Source organism: Trifolium pratense, linkage group LG5, assembly GCF_020283565.1.
Source record: "Trifolium pratense cultivar HEN17-A07 linkage group LG5, ARS_RC_1.1, whole genome shotgun sequence".
Classification (NCBI taxonomy): Eukaryota; Viridiplantae; Streptophyta; class Magnoliopsida; order Fabales; family Fabaceae; genus Trifolium; species Trifolium pratense.
In genome coordinates, this window is record NC_060063.1 from 22496054 (window position 1) to 22516978 (window position 20925).

The 20925-nt window shown below is 33.4% G+C and overlaps 1 protein-coding gene across 1 annotated transcript; it reads left to right on the plus strand.

Moving 5' to 3' along the window:
* The first annotated feature begins 8640 nt into the window (after window positions 1-8640).
* On the plus strand, window positions 8641-16725 carry LOC123886256. Its single transcript, XM_045935588.1, has 5 exons — window positions 8641-8685; window positions 10228-10453; window positions 11653-11789; window positions 16232-16337; window positions 16472-16725. Exons 1-5 carry the CDS (start codon window positions 8641-8643, stop codon window positions 16552-16554), a joined length of 597 nt encoding a protein of 198 aa, XP_045791544.1. The 3' UTR covers window positions 16555-16725.
* Window positions 16726-20925: the final 4200 nt, after the last annotated feature.

A 20925-nucleotide genomic window follows, 5' to 3' on the forward strand; every position in this document is an offset into this window, starting at 1 on the left:
GGAGTTCCTCGACTCTACCTAACCTAAGAAAAATAAATTACAAAGATAGAAAAGAAAAAGAACCTTATTGGCCTTGGAGTTCCTTAGCCTCGTTGCATTCTCCTTAGAGTTCTCCTAACTCTAGAGTGAATATTCAAAGTACTGAATACTTTGGAATTTCTTGGAATGAATAATAGTGAAGGAGGAAGGCTCTATTTATGGGTTTTGGGCTTTTCTGCGTGTCCATCGCACTCATCGTGGCCACGATGGCATGTATTTTGGTCTCATCGTGGCCACGATGGATCATATCGTGGTACGATGGAAGATTTCTTTAGGATTTTCTGCGTGCTTTTGAAGTTATCATCGTGGTACGATGGAAAAGATTTGTTGCAGATTTTCTTTAATTTAACCGCCTTCTCATCGCGCCACGCCAGGATTCATCGTGTGTACGATGACTGCACTGCTTTATTACATTTTTGCCCTTTTTTATGCATTTTCCACTTTTCTTGCTTCTGGGCCAAGTAACTTCACTTTTCCAGGTATTTGCTTGCTTTTAGGCTTCAACTGCTATTAAAACTACCTAAATTGATACTAAAAACAACATAAAATTGACTGTCATCACTCAGTTAGTAAGGATATTGCATTATATATAAAATGAGTGTCGCTTATCCATCTTAAGAATATATTTTTTTTGTCTTAAATAAAGTGGTAATCCACTAAAATTTAACTCGCATATAATTGTGAGATCCGGATTCGAACCCGAGTCGTGATGTCCTGTCTAATAATTTCAGAATTTTTGTCGGTTGAACTAGGACTTATGAGACTAAGAATAGAATTTCTAGTTGCTATCCTAATTTACAAAAACAAATTTTTTATGTTTTTTAATAACTCTAAAGATTTTCATCTTCGTAAATTTCTCCATATCTGGGTTTGTTACTCTTCTTCTCTTCTTGGAAAACACAATATTGCATTTTTCACATAGACAAAGAAGAAGCAATTGATAAAGCCACTTTGAACTCCACCTATCTTTGAGCCTTAATGATGTTATTGCCACCTTGAACCCCAACAATATTGACAAACTGGGGAAAATTTAAGATTTTTGTAGTGAAGATAAGACCTTTTGTGAAGATTCTCTAGTGATATGAATGGTAAGATGTGCTTTATTGTGATGATGGAGGTAGTGATCGATAATAGAATGGTGTGAGCATAAACAAGGGAATCGTATTGTGTTTCTTTGGGAAATCGTATTTTTTTCCTTTTTCTTTTTAAAAAATTTTGTTTGAGAATATGGAATTGTTTGGAGAAATAAATGAACATGAGGATGCAGATGAAAAAAGGGAGAGAAGAAAATGAATAAAAATTAAATGAAATAGACTTAGAAAATTTAATGGTTTAATTTTTTATATACTTAATTAGTATCACGGGAGCAGTATTTAGCATTTCTATCTTTATCCTTGAACATTTTTGTTTTGCTTTAACCTCTGTAATTTAAAGATTTCATATTTTTTAACCGTTGACCACATATGTTGTCATATGATTGTACATTTTGATAATGTGACATGCTTACTTGTAGAGCTGTCAAAAAGGGTCGGGTTATTGGGCCGGCCCATTAGTCCTATCCTTTTACACGGGTCGGACTTCATAAAAAGGGGGTCAGGCCTTATCGGACCGGACCTTATCGGGTCAGGTTTTTTTATGGACTGTCATGGGCCGGCCCACAGGCTTTTGGGCCGGCCCCTTAAAGAATTAAAAAAATTATTTAAAAAAAATATATAATCTTTTTATTGTTATATTTTGGTCCTATTTTTATGCATAAATTCATATATAATTTTTTTTTTTTGTTTTATTGTTATTATTTGTGTTTTGTTCCTAATTCCTATCTATAATCTGTTTTATTCCTATTTTTAAGCATATCATCTTTTTATATTTTTTTAAATTTTTTTTGTGCAATTACAACGAATGATATAAAACTTGGAATATGGTTATTTTAAGCCTATCATCTTTTTATTGTATTTATTTTATATTCTTTCTATATTTTTGTTTTTTACTTAAATTACGATGGATGAATGAAAGAGTGTCTGGTTAAGGTGCATAAGCCCAAGCTTATGCACCGTTAGAGCTGGGTATACGGACCAAGGTCCGCGGGCCGACCCGTTTAACACGCAGCCCGCACGGACTTAAGACCAAATTTTTTTGGCCCGTCTACATTTTTGCCCGTGTGGGTTGGACTGTTAAAATCGCGGGTTATGCGGGTTAAATCCGCGGGTTCGTGGGTTAGCCCGTGGCCCGCCTGCTTTTTTTTTTATATAATTAATTACAAAATTTATCAGATATAAATAACTTGGTCCATGTCAAAATTCAAATTTTTTAACAGCAAAAAAAAAAAGACTTAGTCTAAACCCTAATTATAAAAAGCAATAACACACTCCAATTTTAATCAAGTAGACAACAACACAAAACATCAGGTTTCACTATCTTCTACTTTGTCTTAGCTGTATATACATTTGATAGTATTTAAAAGATACATGTCCAAATGGGTAGTTATTTTTCTTGGAGGTATTTTCCGCTATTATATTTGAATAATTTGGTTACCTTGATGTGATTTAGTTAAGTTTAATCTGTTAATCTTTTTATGCTTTTTTGGGTACATGTAGAAAGTTTTTCTCACTAAAATGGACGGTAAAAAAATGACGATAAGAATCAGTTGAATTTGATTTTAGTTGCATTACTTACAAAGAGAAAATAGATAAACTCAATGATATCACAAACTTTATTTATTTTTATTTGTTAGTTATAATTTATATGTTATAACATAAAATTATTAATAATATATTTTTTAAGCTTTCATTATATCAATATTTTACTAATTTAGTTTATTTTTTGAAAAAAATGATTTTTTATTTTTTTTGGTAATAGTCCGCGGGTTAACCGTTTAACCCGCGAGCTTATGCGGACCGGACTCGGACTTAATATTATAACTCGTTTATATTTGCTGACGGGCTTGTTCGCCCCGTTTAATATGCGGGTTTATGCGGGGCGGGTTAAACGGGGTGGGTTAGCCCGCATACCCAGCTCTATGCACCGTGCATAATTGCTATGCGCGCCCCCCATATTGCTACGCGCGCCCCCCAACTGCTACGCCCTCCCCCCAATTGCTACGCGCCCCCCCCATTTTCTAGCCCCCTAATTTCTAGCCCCCCAATTTCTAGCGCACCCCCCCAGGTTTTTTTTTTTTTAGATTTCTAGCGCACCCCTCAGATTTTTTTTATCACGCTTTTAATTTTGATTGATTGAATTTTATTTTATTTTATTGATTAGGGATAAATTTCAGAGTATTATGTATGGTTAATTATTTTAGTAGTTAGTTTTAAACTAAAATCAGGCCAAACCATCATCGCTGTAACCGCTGCAAACTCTTCAATCTTCTTCGCTCTCGCTATCTTCGTTTTCCAATCGGAATCTTACAAATCGATTCTCTTGAATCGAACGAAAACGAGAACGAATTGCAATTTTTGAGATGAATCGGAATCGGAATCGGAATCGGAGTTTTGCAATTTCTGAGATGAATTGGAATCGGAGTTCGTGAGAGAGGGACGAAACCCATCATCGTTGTAACCGCTGCAAGCTCTTCAATCTTCTTCGCTCTCGCTATCTTCGTTTTCCAATCGGAATCTTACAAATTGATTCTCTTGAATCGAACGAAAACGAGAACGAATTGCAATTTCTGAGATGAATCGGAATCGGAGTTTTGCAATTTCTGAGATGAATTGGAATCGGAGTTCGTGAGAGAAGGTGTGAGTTCGTGAGAGAAGGTGAAGAAGATGAACAGTGATCGCGGATGAACAGTGATCACGTTTTCACTGTTTCGCGTAAGAGAAGATGAACAGTGAATTTTCGTTACAATTATTCTGGAAACCATTGTGCTGGTTAAATGGTTTCAGAGAGTTAAAAAGTGAAACCATTTGTATTATAAATTGGTTTTATGTGTTTATTGAAATCAATATTGTGTTTTTATGATTTTAAAAATCCTGGAAACCATTATGCTGATTAAATGGTTTCAGAGAGTTAAAAAGTGAAACCATTTGTATTATAAAATGGTTTTATGTGTTTATTGAAATCAATATTGTGTTTTTATGGTTTTAAAAATCCTGAAAACCATTATGATGATTAAATGGTTTCAGAGAGTTAAAAAGTGAAACCATTTGTATTATAAAATGGTTTTATGTGTTTATTGAAATCAATATTGTGTTTTTATGGTTTTAAAAATCCTGGAAACCATTATGCTGGTTAAATGGTTTCAGAGAGTTAAAAAGTGAAACCATTTGTATTATAAAATGGTTTTATGTGTTTATTGAAATCAATATTGTGTTTTTAATATTGAATTTATTGTATTATTGAAATAATATTCCTTCATTATTATTACTATTACTGAACCAAATTAACATCTCAAGATTCTCTAACCAATAATCACTCAACAATTATAAAAAAAAATAAAAAATTAATCACTCTACTTTATCTCCATTCAGCAAAAGCACAAATATTTTATCACTAAAAAAAACCTCATCACAAAAAGAAAAACCAAGCCACCCAATTCGATTCTAATTCATACGTTCTTCATTGCCGTTCAAATTCGATTCTGAGGGGTGCGCTAGAAATCTAAAAAAAAAAAAAAACCTGGGGGGGTGCGCTAGAAATTGGGGGGCTAGAAAATGGGGGGGGGGGGGGCGCGTAGCAATTGGGGGGAGGGCGTAGCAGTTGGGGGGCGCGCGTAGCAATATGGGCTTTCAGGCCTAGTAGGCTAAAAATAAAAACAAAACGTGTGCATCAGCAGAAAGGGGGTGGGGATAGCGAGCCTTTGGGGGGGCTGGGGGGGCGCGCGCGAGAAATTTCTGGGGGGCGCGCGAGTAATTCTGGGCTTATGCACCATGCATAAACATCCCCTTATGCATATTAACTTTTTCCAATGAAAGATATAAAACTTGGAATTTTTTTGGTAGTAATAATAATAATATGACAACAAACTTATTGGATTAGAATGAGATTATTTGTTTGTTTGTTTGATGAAGATAAAGAGGAAGATATTTTTATTTGGGAGATTATGTGAGAAAATATAGGGATACGAATTATCTTCTTGAAGATTTAGTTGAGAAATATAACATAAATTAAGTAGAATATGTTTTTTTTTTTTTTTTAAAAAATACTATGAAAATTAGTGGGCCGGCCCATCGGGCCATGTAGGCTTTTGCTTATCGGGTCGGGCTAAGCGGATCGGGCCATGAAGTTAACGGGTCGGGCTGGGTCGGCCCCTTTATTTGACCGGGGCCCTCCAGGTCGGACCGGGTCGGCCCCTTTGACAGCTCTACTTACTTGTCATTTATTTATTTTAATATACTTTTATATTTATAACTTTTTAATAAATTTAAAAATAAAGTGTACATGTAGATTTAAAAAAAAATATTAAAAAGTTATAAATATTCGGGGTGATTTAAAATTAAATAAAAAATAAAAAATGATAAATAGGCATGTCACGTCATCAAAATATATAGTCATATGCTAATATACGTGGTTAGAGGTTAAAACTTAAAAACATGGAATCTTAGAATTACAGGAATAAAGCAACAACAAAAATATTGCAGAGTAAAAGAAAACTCGTCCAAATGATCAAGGCAAACCACTTTTAACCCTTTATTTTACATCATTGTACCTTTTTTTTTATGATCATATTCGAGCACATATTAAAGTACATACTTTTTTTGTATTAGTGGTGTAAAAGATTTAAAATTTAAAAATTTGAATGTATAATTTTTAAAATAATTTATTTACATATTTAATTCATTTTATTTTAAAAATTCATATTTATGTTTCATAATTCATATTTAGTCCTGCGTCAAAATAAAAAGAGTCATATTTAGTCGGACTAGTGAGACTAAAAAAATTTATTGTTGAAATTCAAACTTTTTAGCGAATGCTAGTCCAATTGGGTAAATCTATTATTTAAAACATTGAGCGATTTTTGAGATTATAAATTATAGTGTATAATTTTTCTTATTTTTATCATCATTATTGTCCCTTCAAGTTGTGCCTCGATTGTCTGGACATCATGGTTAACATCAGATTGAACCTCAAATTCATCATACTTAACATCATAATTAACTGTCACGGAAGTGTTTTTGTAAACGGAAAATAACTAGAAACGTAACGGTACAACAAGTTAGAAACTTATAAACCTATTTGTTATCTAAAAAATTTAAAATACATAATTGTCACAAATAGGAAACTTAAAGGACCCCTTAATGTATTTAGCCAATAGATGAAAAAGACTAAAACAACGAGAAAAAACATATAAAAGACTAAATCCTTACCTAAAATTAAGTTAATAGATTATAAGTATAATTTTGTCAAATTTTAAAGTTTTTTTTTTTATTTTTTATAGAAGCTAAACAATTATAATATATTTTTCTGTTTTCCCCCAACAAATTAATTTTTAATAAATATAGAATAATTATATATGAATGAACAACAAACGGGCAGCAAGTTGCGCCATTAATCCTTTTTTAATGACAAAATCATTTTTCCCTATAAAAATAAAATATATTGATCTAGGAGATACAAAATTGTTATGCATGACATTTTAAACTCTTTACAAAAGACTTGCAGCCTCCGATACTATGAAGTCAAAAGTGTCAAACACAAATGTTATAAAAACATGTGCTGAAAATATCATTTTAATATTCAAAATTTCTCAATTTTATTTCCATCATGTTAAATATTTGTATGTCCATATAAAGACATGTCAAAGTTATGTTCATCAACGATAAAAAAACAAAATAAAAAGTCTCTGCTCAAACGGTAGCTACCAGAGACATTATTAGAATGGTAGAGATTCGAACCTCGGATTTCACATTTTTTCACATTTAAATGTGTGAGAGTCTAGCCACTAGGCTACTTAACAAAAAAAAATTGGGAGATGAAAACATACTATTTTTTATTTTTAGAGACTAAAACTAAAACGTTATATTTTTAAAGACAAATTTTTTTTTTGGTTTACAATAATAAGCTGGGGATCGAATCCAAAACCTATAACGTACTACCCAAACCCCTTACCACTTGATCAAACCTAGTGACTTTAAGACAAAAAATTTATTTAATTCTATTTTATTTAATCTGCTAACCCTTTAACGATAAATTTAAAAATAAAATAATAGTTCCAAATTTAAAAATGTTACATAAGTTAACAAATTTTTAATAAAATTTTATTATAAAAGTTTAGTTTAACATAGATATGACTATTACTATTAGTGATGAAGAGATAGAGAATTGAGATGAAAGGATCAAAGATCATGTGTTGATGGTGCATGACATTATTGTGTGTTATAGATCAATCTAAAGGTAAATTAGACTTTCTCCATTATGACCATGATGGACCATTTGCTAGGCTGGTCCATGTTAGAATTAGTCAAGATGTGATTGATGTACAGGAATGGATCGTCTCGCGTGGAGACCAAACTGGAGAGATTAATGTGACTTAATCTCAACCCTGTATTTCTTTTTAATGACAATGGATAGAAATAAAACAATTAAAATAAAGTCTGTTTTGGCTATTTCCTTGGGGAATGGATTGTCTCCCATGGAGACAAACCTGGAGAGATTAATGTGACTTAATCTCAACCCTGTATTTCTTTTTAATGACAAATCAATGGATAGAAATAAAACAATTAAAATAAAGGGTAAATATTTGTATTTCTTTTTAATCTCAACCCTGTATTTCTTTTTAATGACTTAATCTCAATTTTAATTTATTATCTATAATATTTGTTGGATTACTTAAATTAATATAGGGGAAATAAATTGACTAACGTCAGTATTTTTGTTGAGTTAACGGCCAAACTTAACAGCAGGGACTAAACTGACTAACGGAATACAAATTCAGGGACTATTTAATAGTATTTCCTCAGTGAGTGACCAAGATGACAGCAAGTTACACATTGAGGGACCAAAATGACTATTTTCCCATTAATATATGGTTGAATATTGTGAATATGTCCAATTTTTCCAACAAACATAAAGATAAATTTAAAATTGGCTCAAGAAATAAAAATTTAAAAAATATACTAATATTCTATAGAATGGAGTAGACGGGATTCAAAGCGTGATACTTTTTTTATAAACTCGATGTTAAGCATATTGTAAGAACTTATTAAAATATGACATAAAGAGTAGCTTATGAAATTGTGATGATTATTTTTCTTATTAATTTACTCAAACACTAATACAACGACTTATATCAATAAATAAATTTATATAAATTTAAAATAAATCAATCCGTGTATTTGCCTTTGCCAAATGCTTATATCATCAAATGTTCAAATCCTTCACATTTTTCATGTTAAAAAATATTAGCGGTACCAATTTTTTGGTAACTATTATTTTTCATGTTCAAATCCTTACTGTCTAGCATAGTTTCTCTTTGAAGCCGAGATCTTATTTAAGAATTTTTTTAATAAAATATTTAATAATCTTTCAAGACAAATTATCACCTAAGATATGATGTGATTGATGTACTGTAGTTTAATGGTGCAGCTCTATAGAAAATGACGTGGGTTCAATTCTTGGTTGTGTCAATACTCAATACTTTTACCATACCTTGGTTATGTTATGGTAATGGAAATAGAATTTGCAGATGTTATCATTTTCCTTTACAGCTTTGTATGTAGCCTGTAGATTTGACTTGACTGTAGATTTGGTTGGACCAGGCTAGTGCTCAGCTCAGGTGGCCTGGGATGGATGGAAGTAATTAGACTATTCAACAATTTCATAGTTATATTTGCAAAAAAGTAAAATGTCTTTAGATTTGACTTTATTAATTTTTATTTTAGGTAAAATAAGTGAATAGTTGATAGCTCTGTTAAAAAAATATTGGATAGTTGATAAACTAATTTATAACGGGTGAGATATAGTTGATAGCTTATAAATTACTCTCTCCGTCCTATATTATAAGAAAAAAAATTACTTTTTCATTTTCCAAATTATAAGTAAAAAAACTAACTTTTATCATTTTCAAGATTTACTTAATAGCAAATTGAATTTAATTTACTCTCTCCCTTCTTTTTCCAATAATCAATAACCAATAAAAATTCTCTTTACATTTTTCCATGAAACTTATTTCAAGGAAAATACAAAAAATCATACTTCAAATTATCATATTTCACTTTTCTTAATAAGTGTGAAATATATATTTTTTTGCTTATATTATGTAACGGAGGGATTATCATTTAGTTTATAGGGAATAAGCTAGCTAATTAAATTTGTATTGTTTGGCAAAATTAGCGGTTGAATTAACTTATAAGGCCACGTTTGGATTAGCTTATGTTTTATGCTATTTTATAAGTTCACACTAGTGAAAATTGTATTTTTATAAGCTATTTTGTCATAAACTATCTTGACAAACTTATAATAATACATAAAAATTGTATAACTATTTGCATAAGCTCAAAAATAAGTTAATTCAAACGGGCCCTAAGTATAAAATAACATAAAAAATATATGTTTAATTAATATTTAATTTTTTTTTCAATTAAGAAGATAGTGGTAAAATTAGAAGAAAAATTGAAATGCTATAAGCTACTTGAAATAAAGTTTGAAAAATAAACTATAAGCTCTTTTTTAAACACGGTTGCAAAAAGAACTTTTAACTTATAGGGTAAAAACTATAAACTATAAGCTAGTTTATTGGCTTTCCCAAACAGGGCATAACTTATTTTTGGTGAGTTTATTAGATATAAGCTTAAAATATGACATTACTAAACATAATCTCGGAAGACATATAAACTAGCTTATAACTTAAAGCTCTGTTTGGTAAAAAAATTTCAAAAATAGTTTATATCTTCCTTTATTAGCGTATAACTTATTTTCAAAACACTTTTTCAAGTAGTTTAAGAATTTATAACTTATCATTTTTTCTTTCAATTTTATGAATAACATCTTATTTGAAAAAAATTAAATATGAATTAAACATATTTTTTTATATCATTTCGTATTTATAAACTAGTTCAATAATTAATTTTATCAAATACTATAAATTCAATCAGCTACCTTATTCGCTATAAACTAAAAACTAGTTTATAAATTTTTCACTATAAACTTGTTGGGGACGCATTGTCATGCGCAGTGGCGAGTATACTGCCTGGCACGTGCCTGGGCTGCCCTTTTTTTTTATTTTTTATTTTTTTAAAATGAAAACAAAAACAGAAAAAGGAAGAGTTAGAATTTGCTCCCTCTCTCTCAAACCGGCCGCCGCTCTCAGTTCCTCTCTCACCCGCCAGCCGCCGCTCTCAGTTCCTCTCTCACCCGCCAGCCGCCGCTCTCAATCCCTCTCTCACTGCTCTCGATCTCTCTCACTCACCTCGCCGTAACGCCGTTCACTCACCTCGCTGTAACGCCGTAACGCCGTTCAATCTTTCGCTCTCAGTTTCAGGTAAGCAAACTAACATACTGCAATTAATTTTTAACAATCTAACCTTCTCAATCTAGAATCTTTGTTTGATGATTTGGTGTTGTTTTGAATTTTAAATTTATTAAGCTGTTTTGATTGTTAAGTGATTATATAAATAAGCTGTTTTGGTTATATAAATAAGTAGTTTTGGTTGGTTCTGCAATAGTGTTTTTGTTCTAAAATAGTGAGAATGAAGGGTTTTTGTTCTAAAAACTATTTGATTTCATGATGCCTCTTGTTGTAAACTAACTTGGTGATTTTCTACTTTGTGATATTATTGTCATCGTAACTGCAACTAAAACTTTGTTTAATTGTGGACATTTGTGTTCACTTTGATGGATCAAAATCACCTTTGTTGATGAAGCACTTTCTTTCTTTTATAAGCTGATGACAAACCTTGTATTCTTGATCAGTTTGATCTTATACACAATATTAATAAGAATAAGATAGTCTTGTGATATTTGTATTCAGTTTGAAATGTAGTCTCGTTGATCAGTTATCAGTTTCTTTCTCACTAAGTTTTGTTATGGATTTCTTTCATTAGGGGAATTTGCCTCCTAGTTTTATGTAGTACACTATTGGTATGTTATATTTCATCCCCTTATTTGACTTATATTTTGCTGGTTTAAATATTATTGTATCCAGAAATTTGGTTGATAAAATTCCCTTCAAAATTTTGCCTAGGCTCTCTAATATTACTGGAATCGCCACTGGTCATGCGTGACGCATGATATGCGTGACGCATACAATTGGTGACGGAGGGAGTACTTAAATTTGTTGAGTTTGAGACCTAAGCAGTTTTTGAACGTGTTGGAAGAATTTGACGATGGGTAACAACTCAAGCCTTTTCATCTTCTTCTCCACCGTTCTTTTCATCGCATTTGTACTACAAAAACAACACCAGCTCTCTTCCTCTCTGGACCAACTCTCTTCCTCTCTTGACCAACTCAACTCAAAAGTTTTACTTTTAGGTAACTTTTTTTATTCTCCTTTTATCATCAATTAAAAACAAACACACATTCATATCCTTGTCACATTATTAATTACTACAACAAGAAAGTTTCTTAAACACTTGAATGTGTTTTGTTTATGTGCTTTATTATTATATTATTATTATTATTATTATTATTATTATTATTATTATTATTAATGCTTTTATTCCTCATTTTATTTTATATTAGAATCTATCATTAAAAAAAGTGACCATCAATTGCGAAGTAAGGAGGAAGATATTGCACTGATAAAGAAGATGATTTTAGAGAAAGAAGAAGTCAAGACTGTGCAACAGAATATCGTGTATAAGATTGACCTTGATCAAGTGAGTTCTTTATTTTTATTTTTAAAAAAAAAGTGAGTCCTTATTGTATTTGTTTTTCTTTTTTTGAATAATTTTCAACAAAGATAATCAGTTCCATTGCTTGTTTTTGAACAATTTTTTTTGAGCTGTTTGTCAACACCACGTTTTAAGCTTATGATTTATATAACTTATGGCTTTATTAAGTGCATACGACCAAAAAAACCCGTTTGGCAAAGTTTTTTTTCATGACTTTTTAGCTTAATTTACTAGCTTAGTTAGAAGCAGCCTTAGTTTATAGGTAAGACCATGTACAATGGTTACTCCAATTCCACACCACTTTTTCACTTCTCAACACTCCACATCATTTTTTCTTTCTTCCACCTAATCATTCAACACACATTCAATTTTTATCCTCGCCAATAGTTTTTTTATTCAACACTCTACCCCATCACTTTCTCTACCCCACCACTTTTTATTTCATATTCTTATTTAAATTTATATTTTTGTTTTTATGATTACATAAAATTACAATTATCGATTAAAATTAAATTAAAATAATAAACACTTAACAATCTTTCTCTCTCTGCGTCCTCCATCCCCTCACTCGCGCCTGTCTGCGCGTGTAGTAAACGCGCCCTTCTGAACCAGCAAAAACGCGCCAAGTGTCCTCGGTGGCAGGCTTCAACTGTGTTGAATTGTTTCAACTCCTCACTCCTCCACATCAACTTTCAACACACCTCTCCAATCATTTTTCAACTCTCAACACTTATTCAACACAACATTTCATCACCATTGTAAATGGTCTAAGGAGTCATGCTAACCAGTGCTCCCAATTTCTCAAATTTCAATTTGAGATCAATTTGAGAAACTAGTTGATAGGACTCGATCTCGATTATGACTGAACATTGATCAATAAAATAAAATAGTAGAATATAGTAGTGAATAAAAATTCTTATTGCTGGAAATAGCTAGAGTTCATGTGGGATCTAGCTCACAATACAAACAGAAGATTAAAATGAAAGGAAATAAGCTATAACTGATAAGGGAGGCACTTCGAGAGGCCTTAGCTCTCCTAGGGTAAAATTCACCACTCAAATCATGCATAAAAAACAATGGCAGGAAAACATTCTCCTATTTAATCAATCAGGTCTAGATTTACTTTCTCTTCCCTCGCTGAATAAGGAAACATTCCTATAAGGGAATGATTAGCTGTATCATTCTGCCCACATTTCCTTTTATAAAATCTGTCATAACTATCAATACCTCCCCCTTCAAAATTCTCCTTGACCTCAAGGAGGAATCTGGGAAACTCTTCTCATCTTGTCAGCTATCTCCCAAGAGTTTTCAAATTCAGGCAATCCTTCCCATTTGACCAAAACTTCCACTTCTCCTTGGTCATTCCTTCGAGTATCTAATGCTTCTTCAGGTTCTGGTTCCAGCTGCAACTCTTCATTCAAACCAGTTGGTAAAGGTTGGAAATGATTCCTTCTTCCATAGACCCAATTAAGCAAACAATAGATTGAAAGAGAATTTCTCCAATAGTATTCACAAGCAACTTTAGCCATAAAAACATTGAATTTTCCTGGATCCCATGGTATTATCCTCACTGATGAATTTAATACCACCATTTTCACAATGGCTAAATGAAACAACCCCTCTAGGTAGCAAACACTGAGATTCCAAGTAAACATTAAGAATGTTGTCAGAAATTTGTCACTTGTAGTGGATTTCATGAACATGGCATGAACAGCTTGCAAGAAATCAAGGAATTTAAGCACAAACTTATCCTTCCAAATTATGATTGAAGCTAGTGACCTTGGTACCTCCTTTGAAACCATGACTTGGGTAGTGTTTGAAAATTTCAATATTGAACTGAATATTATTATTTCCAGAAATTTCTGGAGACAACTCTGATTGCAAAAGTTGACCCCTTCTTGGAATTCAAAGGTAGTGATCAACATGTCCCCTAACCCTCCAATTATCTTTGAGAACTTATAGTTTTCATGCTTTGAGAGCCTTAAAATATAACAAAGAACAAGTGCATATGCAATGCAGAAAGGCCACTGATCTATTCCATATTCACTTCCCAAAATTGGTTGCTTCCCAGGGTCCCACTGTTGAAAACTTGTCGAGTCAGCCTCAAACAATCGAATCTGTAGGACAACTTCACTCACTCTGTCTCTAGGTGACCTGCAGTTGCTCTCTTTCAAAATCACTGAAGCTCGGACATAATCAATCATAGGTCCAGCTAAGAAAATAAAAACCTCCATTGAAGTATCTAAAGGATCAAGGGCATATGCTATAGGCTTTTCCAACAACATAAGAAAACCACTTTCTATATCTTCCATGTAACAATTCATTGTATGAATGAATAAGTGTACTGATATTGTTTCTTCTTTCATATTCCTTCCATTCAAAACGAGAATGATGAACTTCAAAAATTTGGTAGTATTCCTATGATCCACAAATTCTTTAAGACTTCGAATGAATTCAAGCAGGTTATCAAAGAGAAATTGTTCATGGAGCATAACTTCAACCTCCTTTGTGTACCCTCTTACCAGATCATCGTCTACTTGGATAGTTAGCATAACCATGTATTCATACATTCTCTCAGCGTAGTGAGCATTCCCATGTAATTTCCCCCCACCTTGTAGCACCGAATAATCATCATTTGGTGGTAAAAGATGAGTCAAAATTGTCCAACACAAAGCCATACCATTACAAAACCTTTTCTCCTGAACACTAGTGATATGATAACATTGGACTAGGTCCATGAGATCAAGAGTTTGACCCAACTCACCTAAAACGAAGCACTGACCTGTTTCTATCCCCTTCAGATTCATATAATCAACTGTACCCACCCCCTCCTTTTTCATAATCCAATTGTTATCATTAAATTGAACTAAGCTCAATAACTCTATTCCTGCCCACATTGCTAATTCCTTCAAAATCAAACAAAATTTAATTTGGGTCTGACCCATTATGTTAAAAGAGATACCAACCTTGCCAATTGACCCATTTTCCCTTTGATCTTCTTTTCTAATCCAAGTCAAATCAACCGAGTTAAGAGCTAGACCCACCATGTAAGATATCAAAACTACCCTTCTCTCTTTCTTCAACAAGAGAAAACCTTCCACGTTCTCCATTAAAGAAATCTCTACTCCCATGTCCGGTGGTTCTCGCCATGGTGGAACCAACACAAGTCGATATAAGTCTGGCGGTTTCGGTGGTGGTTTGATAACAATCACCTGCTCCTTTCTTTCTTGAATATCTGTGTTTGCAGAGATTCGTTCATGCAAATCGGAGTCCGGCGAAGATCGCTGTGATAGTACTGTCACCAATCGGCCGGTGTCTAGAGGCTTTGATGGAAGTCGTGGCGTTTGACTGCGATGGTGGTTCAACTCTGCGTTTGGCGATTTCAGCGGTTTGAGCGGCAGAACTCGCTGCGGTGGTGCCGTCACAGGTCTAGTGGTATTCTGCCATGTTGGCGGAGGCTGCACCGCTGATCTATGTACACAATCGTTATCTATCATCGTACTTAGCACCCTCATTTTCTCGGTCTCAACCTTAACTGTAGTTTCAGACACCTTCATCACTATTGTTTCCGGCTGAAACTCAGATTTGTTCAGGTGAGTTTCTTCTCTGACGTCGTAGAAATTATGGTTACCACCATCAGTTTGCGGCGGTTTAGGTGAGTCCCACGACCACGCACTATTATCGCTCCATTCCTCCTCTTCGTGATAGTGGTGCACTCTTCCCCGTGGTCGCCCACGAAGACGGTTACGACGAGCCCGTTCCTCTTGAATGAGCTCGCGAAACTGCTCCACCGTGACTGGCGGTCTTGATTGTTGTTCCAACAACATCTGACGAATTTGTTGCAACTTTGTTTCGATGTTTCCCAATTTTTGTTCCATTGAATCAAATCTCGCATCCATCGTTTTCTCTGGTGTGCAGCGCAAACCAAGGCTCTGGATACCAATTGATAGGACTCGATCTCGATTATGACTGAACATTGATCAATAAAATAAAATAGTAGAATATAGTAGTGAATAAAAATTCTTATTGCTGGAAATAGCTAGAGTTCATGTGGGATCTAGCTCACAATACAAACAGAAGATTAAAATGAAAGGAAATATAAGCTATAACTGATAAGGGAGGCACTTCGAGAGGCCTTAGCTCTCCTAGGGTAAAATTCACCACTCAAATCATGCATAAAAAACAATGGCAGGAAAACATTCTCCTATTTAATCAATCAGGTCTAGATTTACTTTCTCTTCCCTCGCTGAATAAGGAAACATTCCTATAAGGGAATGATTAGCTGTATCATTCTGCCCACATTTCCTTTTATAAAATCTGTCATAACTATCACTAGTATGTTTGTTTTGAGTGATATACTGATATGCATTCAAAGTGTAATAATAATGAAGAAAAAAAATTGAGGATTGATTCTTGTTACTCTGCAGGCATTGAGTTTTGGTAGAGGAGCTTTGATAAAGTATAAAAACTCTTTCAAGGATAATGCAATTCAAGGTCTCACGCGCGTACGTAATTGGTTGGGCCACTCTGCAGGTAAGATTTATAATTTTTTTTTTTGGTACATGGTAAGATTTATGATTTAATTCAAGACATAGAATAACAACTTAAAATTAAAAAACTAATTTTATTATAATTTATCATATAGTCGATTTTTTTTTATTTTGTAGAAAATGATAAAAATGAAGATAAGCAGGAAGTCATCATTCAAGAAAATCTAAAGCTTCCTCAAGAAGAAGGAACTTGCCAGTAGCCATTGATTATATGGATTTTGCATATCCATGAATGTTGTTAGGAATTCGTCACCATGAACCTTTATAATTTACTAATGTACCGTAATTGTGAAAATTAGTATGTTGTTGCTTTCGGACTTGTGAAGTGAATCATATCATATTAATTCAAATTCAGACCTTTATTTCTACTATGATTACAATTTTTTAGATTATGCTTTATTTGATGAGGAACGTATAAGGAAAAACATATCAGAAATGAATGTCTAAGACAAGCTTTGAAATTGAGGTTGCGGATGTGGTTATTGTAGTTGTTGCAATGTACATTGCAGCCGTTGTGCCGTGTAATTATTTTAAAATTTACAAACTATATAAATTGACACTACTATGTCACTATACTATTTATCCACTATTCTAGATTCTTAGTTGATTCCAGAAACACTAATTTGAATGTGCTTAAAATACATGATTGAGTGATGGTTAAAACTAATATTTTTCATTAGATTTAACAGAAATTAGTATTTGAAGATAATTTTTTTTTTTATTTTTTGGTGAGAGGATTTGAACGAACATCTTCGGCTGATGCGGCTTTTGATGCCGTTATAATGTGGTTATACGTGTGATTTAAAATCTCACTTCAATTGCGGTGCGATACGGTTGGGAAGTCTACCGCATAAGCAATACTGTGGACGCAATTGCGGATGTGGACCACAATTTAAAATCTTGGTCTAAGGAATAAAAGTTGATATATAGAAAATGAAACCATCCCCGTGAACTTAACTCAGTTGGTACTTGGTAGGGACATCGCACATTATGTACATGAGCCCGGGTTCGAATCAGGGACACTCAACTTATTCACTTTTAAGGTGGATTTTCTAACCACTGGGCTACTCAAAAAAAATGAAAATGAAACCAAAGTGAAGTGATTTTTTGGTCATATGATAGAAGAAAAATACGAAGATAGTAAACTCCAAAAATGGAAACATATCCGTATATATTTGGTTAGATAATATAGACCATTCCAAATGTACGTCCACCCAATATAAACTTGACATATGAAATATTTTAAAGATTTCTTTAAGACTTCCCTATTCGTAGAGCTATAAAAAACGGACGGACCGGCCGAAAATGCTGTCAAAATGGGCGGCCCAGCCCGTTTCGGTCTGGCCAACCGGGCTTCAGGCTTTATCGGGCCGGGCTAACAAGCTTGGAAGAAAAATGGGCTTGGAAAATTATGGCCCGGCCTTATACGGACTTCGGCCTTTCGGGCTAGCCCGCATTTTTTTTTAATTTTTCCAATAAAAAATTGAAATGACAAATATATTTTTTTATTTTGTTTTAAATTTTGTTTAGCAAAAATTTTGGCAATAAAATATACATTTATAGTTTACACTATATTTACTAGGGGACCCTATTTTTAATCATTCGCTACCTACGAGTTTCTCGCGCGTCCTATATTTACTCATCTACTACCTATGAGTTTCTCGCGCGCCCTATTTTTACTGATCCGCTACATACGAATTTCTCGCGCGCCCTATTTTTACTCATCCGCTACCAACGAGTTTCTCGCGCGCCCTATTTTTATTCACCTGCTACCTACGAGTTTCTCGCACGCCCTATTTTTATTCATCCACTACCTACGAGTTTCTCGCGCGCTCTATATTTACTCATCCGCTACCTATGAGTTTCTCGTGCGCCCAATTTTTATTCATCTTCTACCTACGGGTTTCTCGCGCGCCCTATTTTTATTCATCCGCTACATACGAGTTTCTCGCGCGCATTATTTTTACTCATCCGCTACATACGATTTTCTCGCACGCCTATTTTTACCGCTACCTACGAGTTTCTCGCGCGCCTTATTTTTACTCATCTAAAATAAGTTCAAATAATCTAGGGCGGCAAAAGAAACTCTTATAATATAAACTAAGTTCAAATCATCCAAAATAAGTTACTTATATTTATTTTTTTTTAAAAAAATATCATTATTTATTCTGGCTTGCGGGCCTCCCGTGGCCCATTCGGGCTAGCCCATATTTTAATCAGGCTTTAACGGACTGGGCTAAAAAGCCCAAAAATTATTCGGGCTAGGATTTTTATGACACAAGCCCGGATAAAAAACCGGACTTGGCGGCCCGACCCCTTCGAAGTAGCCCATTTTGGTAGCTCTAGCTATTTGCATTGAAATAGTATTTTGGAAATATACCCAAACAAACTATATATCCCCATTACTTTAATATAAGAACCAAGAAAGGAAGAAAGCATAAGCTATTGACTAACAACATCTCTACCCAAGACCAGTGTAATAAATGTTTCGAATATATTAAAGAAAATATGATAAAATTAATATATTATTAATTTAAATAAAAATAAATTTTGAGTTTTAGATAATTCATACTATTTTCTCTCATTTTTATTAGTTAAGTATGACTATGTATAGTCATGCATTTTAATAACAAATAACACAATAACTATATTCTTATAAATATATCTTGTAAAGAAATAATATGTCTCTCATTTTTTTCATGTATATTAAATGACACTTTGAATCATGCATATCATGCGAGATTGAATATTATATATGATTTAAATACTTGGTGATTGTAAATTTTAACCCCTATCATTTTATTTGGTTTTTACGAAACTTCTATTATATTATGTATCTTTTTTTACAATATTTATGTGATTTTACTGATTTGAAATAGAAGTTTATGTGATTGTACTTATTAATACTTTGAATAAGATATTGTATTTATTAATAATATGATAAAATTGAACTTTTGAATTGACTAAAAAAAATTAAGTTTTTTAATCGTTAAGTGAAAACATACAATTTTAAGTGATTTTACTGATTTTATAGTGTTAAATCGTGTAATCTCGTGTTGACTTCTTCGGTTTTACTCAAAATAATTCTAGTTTAAATTTAACACGTACGTCATATTAAAATAAATAAAAATAAATAATGCGAGACAACCATTGGAAAAACGTTTTGAGTACATACAGGGCCTAGAAAAATAAATAAAAATAAATTTAACGGCAAAACTAAAACAAAAGAAGAAAAGCAAAATCAAAGCGAAACGGAAAATTACCAATGATGCGAACACCGTCCCTGCAATTTGTCTCCGACTGAGATTGTGCCAACCAAGGTTACCAAGGTTTGCGAAGACGAAATTCAACACCGCATCGAAGAAGAAAGCGAGACCGCGCGCCAAGACGCTGATCACCGTTAGCAGCATTACCCACATCAATTTCCTCCTCAACCTCCTCGCGTTTGATAAGAGGAATGGTAGCTGAGTCATTGTTTTCGGTTCGATTATCCTCATCAATTTCCAGAATCTCATCGCGATTGATAGGAGTAGTGACTGTAGCGTAAGTTTCCATCACCGAAGGGTTTTCGGTGGCAGATGAATCTTCAAAATTTTCTGTAGGGTTTTCGGTAGGTAGTGTAGTTTGTGGAATCTTGATGTAAACCTTAGGTAGTTTTCGAGGACATGTAGCAAAATCTGTAACACGCTTAATTTACCCTTTTATTTTATTTTCGAAAAAAGTTAATTTCATTTATTTAATAAGGAAGTCACACCTTCTCAACGTAACTATTGTTAAGAAAGTGGTTAATTCATCTTGAAATTTGGTTGTTTAGGTGTTGTTAGAGTTAGTTACAACCAACTTGTTAGTTAAAGTTTGTTAGTAACTAACTAGGTAGTTAGGGAATTAGATTAGGCCTAAGGGATGAGCTTGCTTGTTACACAAGCTACCCTATATAAAGTGCAACTAGTGCATTATATTGTAATCAATTTTTTGTGGCCCATTAAGGAAGAATAAAATCTCTATTTCCCTAAGTCTTTCATGTTCAGTTGTTAATCAATTTCATCAAGAAACTTGTTCATCTTGTATATAGCAGTTTCTGCAAAACTGCTAGTTTGCCCAAGGTCAAGCCTGCGTGCCTGCTGAGCTTGCCTGCAATCCATCCTCTGAAGTGCATCAGAGTCAGAGGCAACACAACCTCTGAACCTTGCATCCTCTGAACCAACCAAACTCTTGCTTCTGCTGTGCCAACAATTGGCATCAAGAGCCTGGTTTAATCACAAGACAAGAGTGAATTGTGAAGGAATCAAGTGGAGAAACACAAAGTGAAGCTGTGTAGATTGATTTCTTGAAAATTCAAGATGAACACCCAAGGTTTTGGTACAAACATTCTGATTCTTGATGGAAAGAATTGGGATAGATGGAGTGCAGTGATGAAGTCCTTATTTGGAGTACAAGAGTGTCTTGAGGTAGTAGTGAATGAATACGATGAGTTGGGAGCAAATCCAACTAATGATCAGAGAAATACATACAAAGAAAACAAGAAAAAAGACTGCAAGGCTTTGTTCTATATCCAGCAGAATTGTGATGCA

Coding starts and splice junctions, on each gene's coding strand:
- LOC123886256 (XM_045935588.1), top strand. CDS start 8,641: ATGGAAATAGAATTTGCAGATGTTATCATTTTCCTTTACAGCTTT. Junction 8,686..10,227: donor TCATTTTCCTTTACAGCTTT/GTATGTAGCCTG, acceptor AAACAAAAACAG/AAAAAGGAAGAGTTAGAATT. Junction 16,338..16,471: donor TTGGTTGGGCCACTCTGCAG/GTAAGATTTATA, acceptor TTTATTTTGTAG/AAAATGATAAAAATGAAGAT.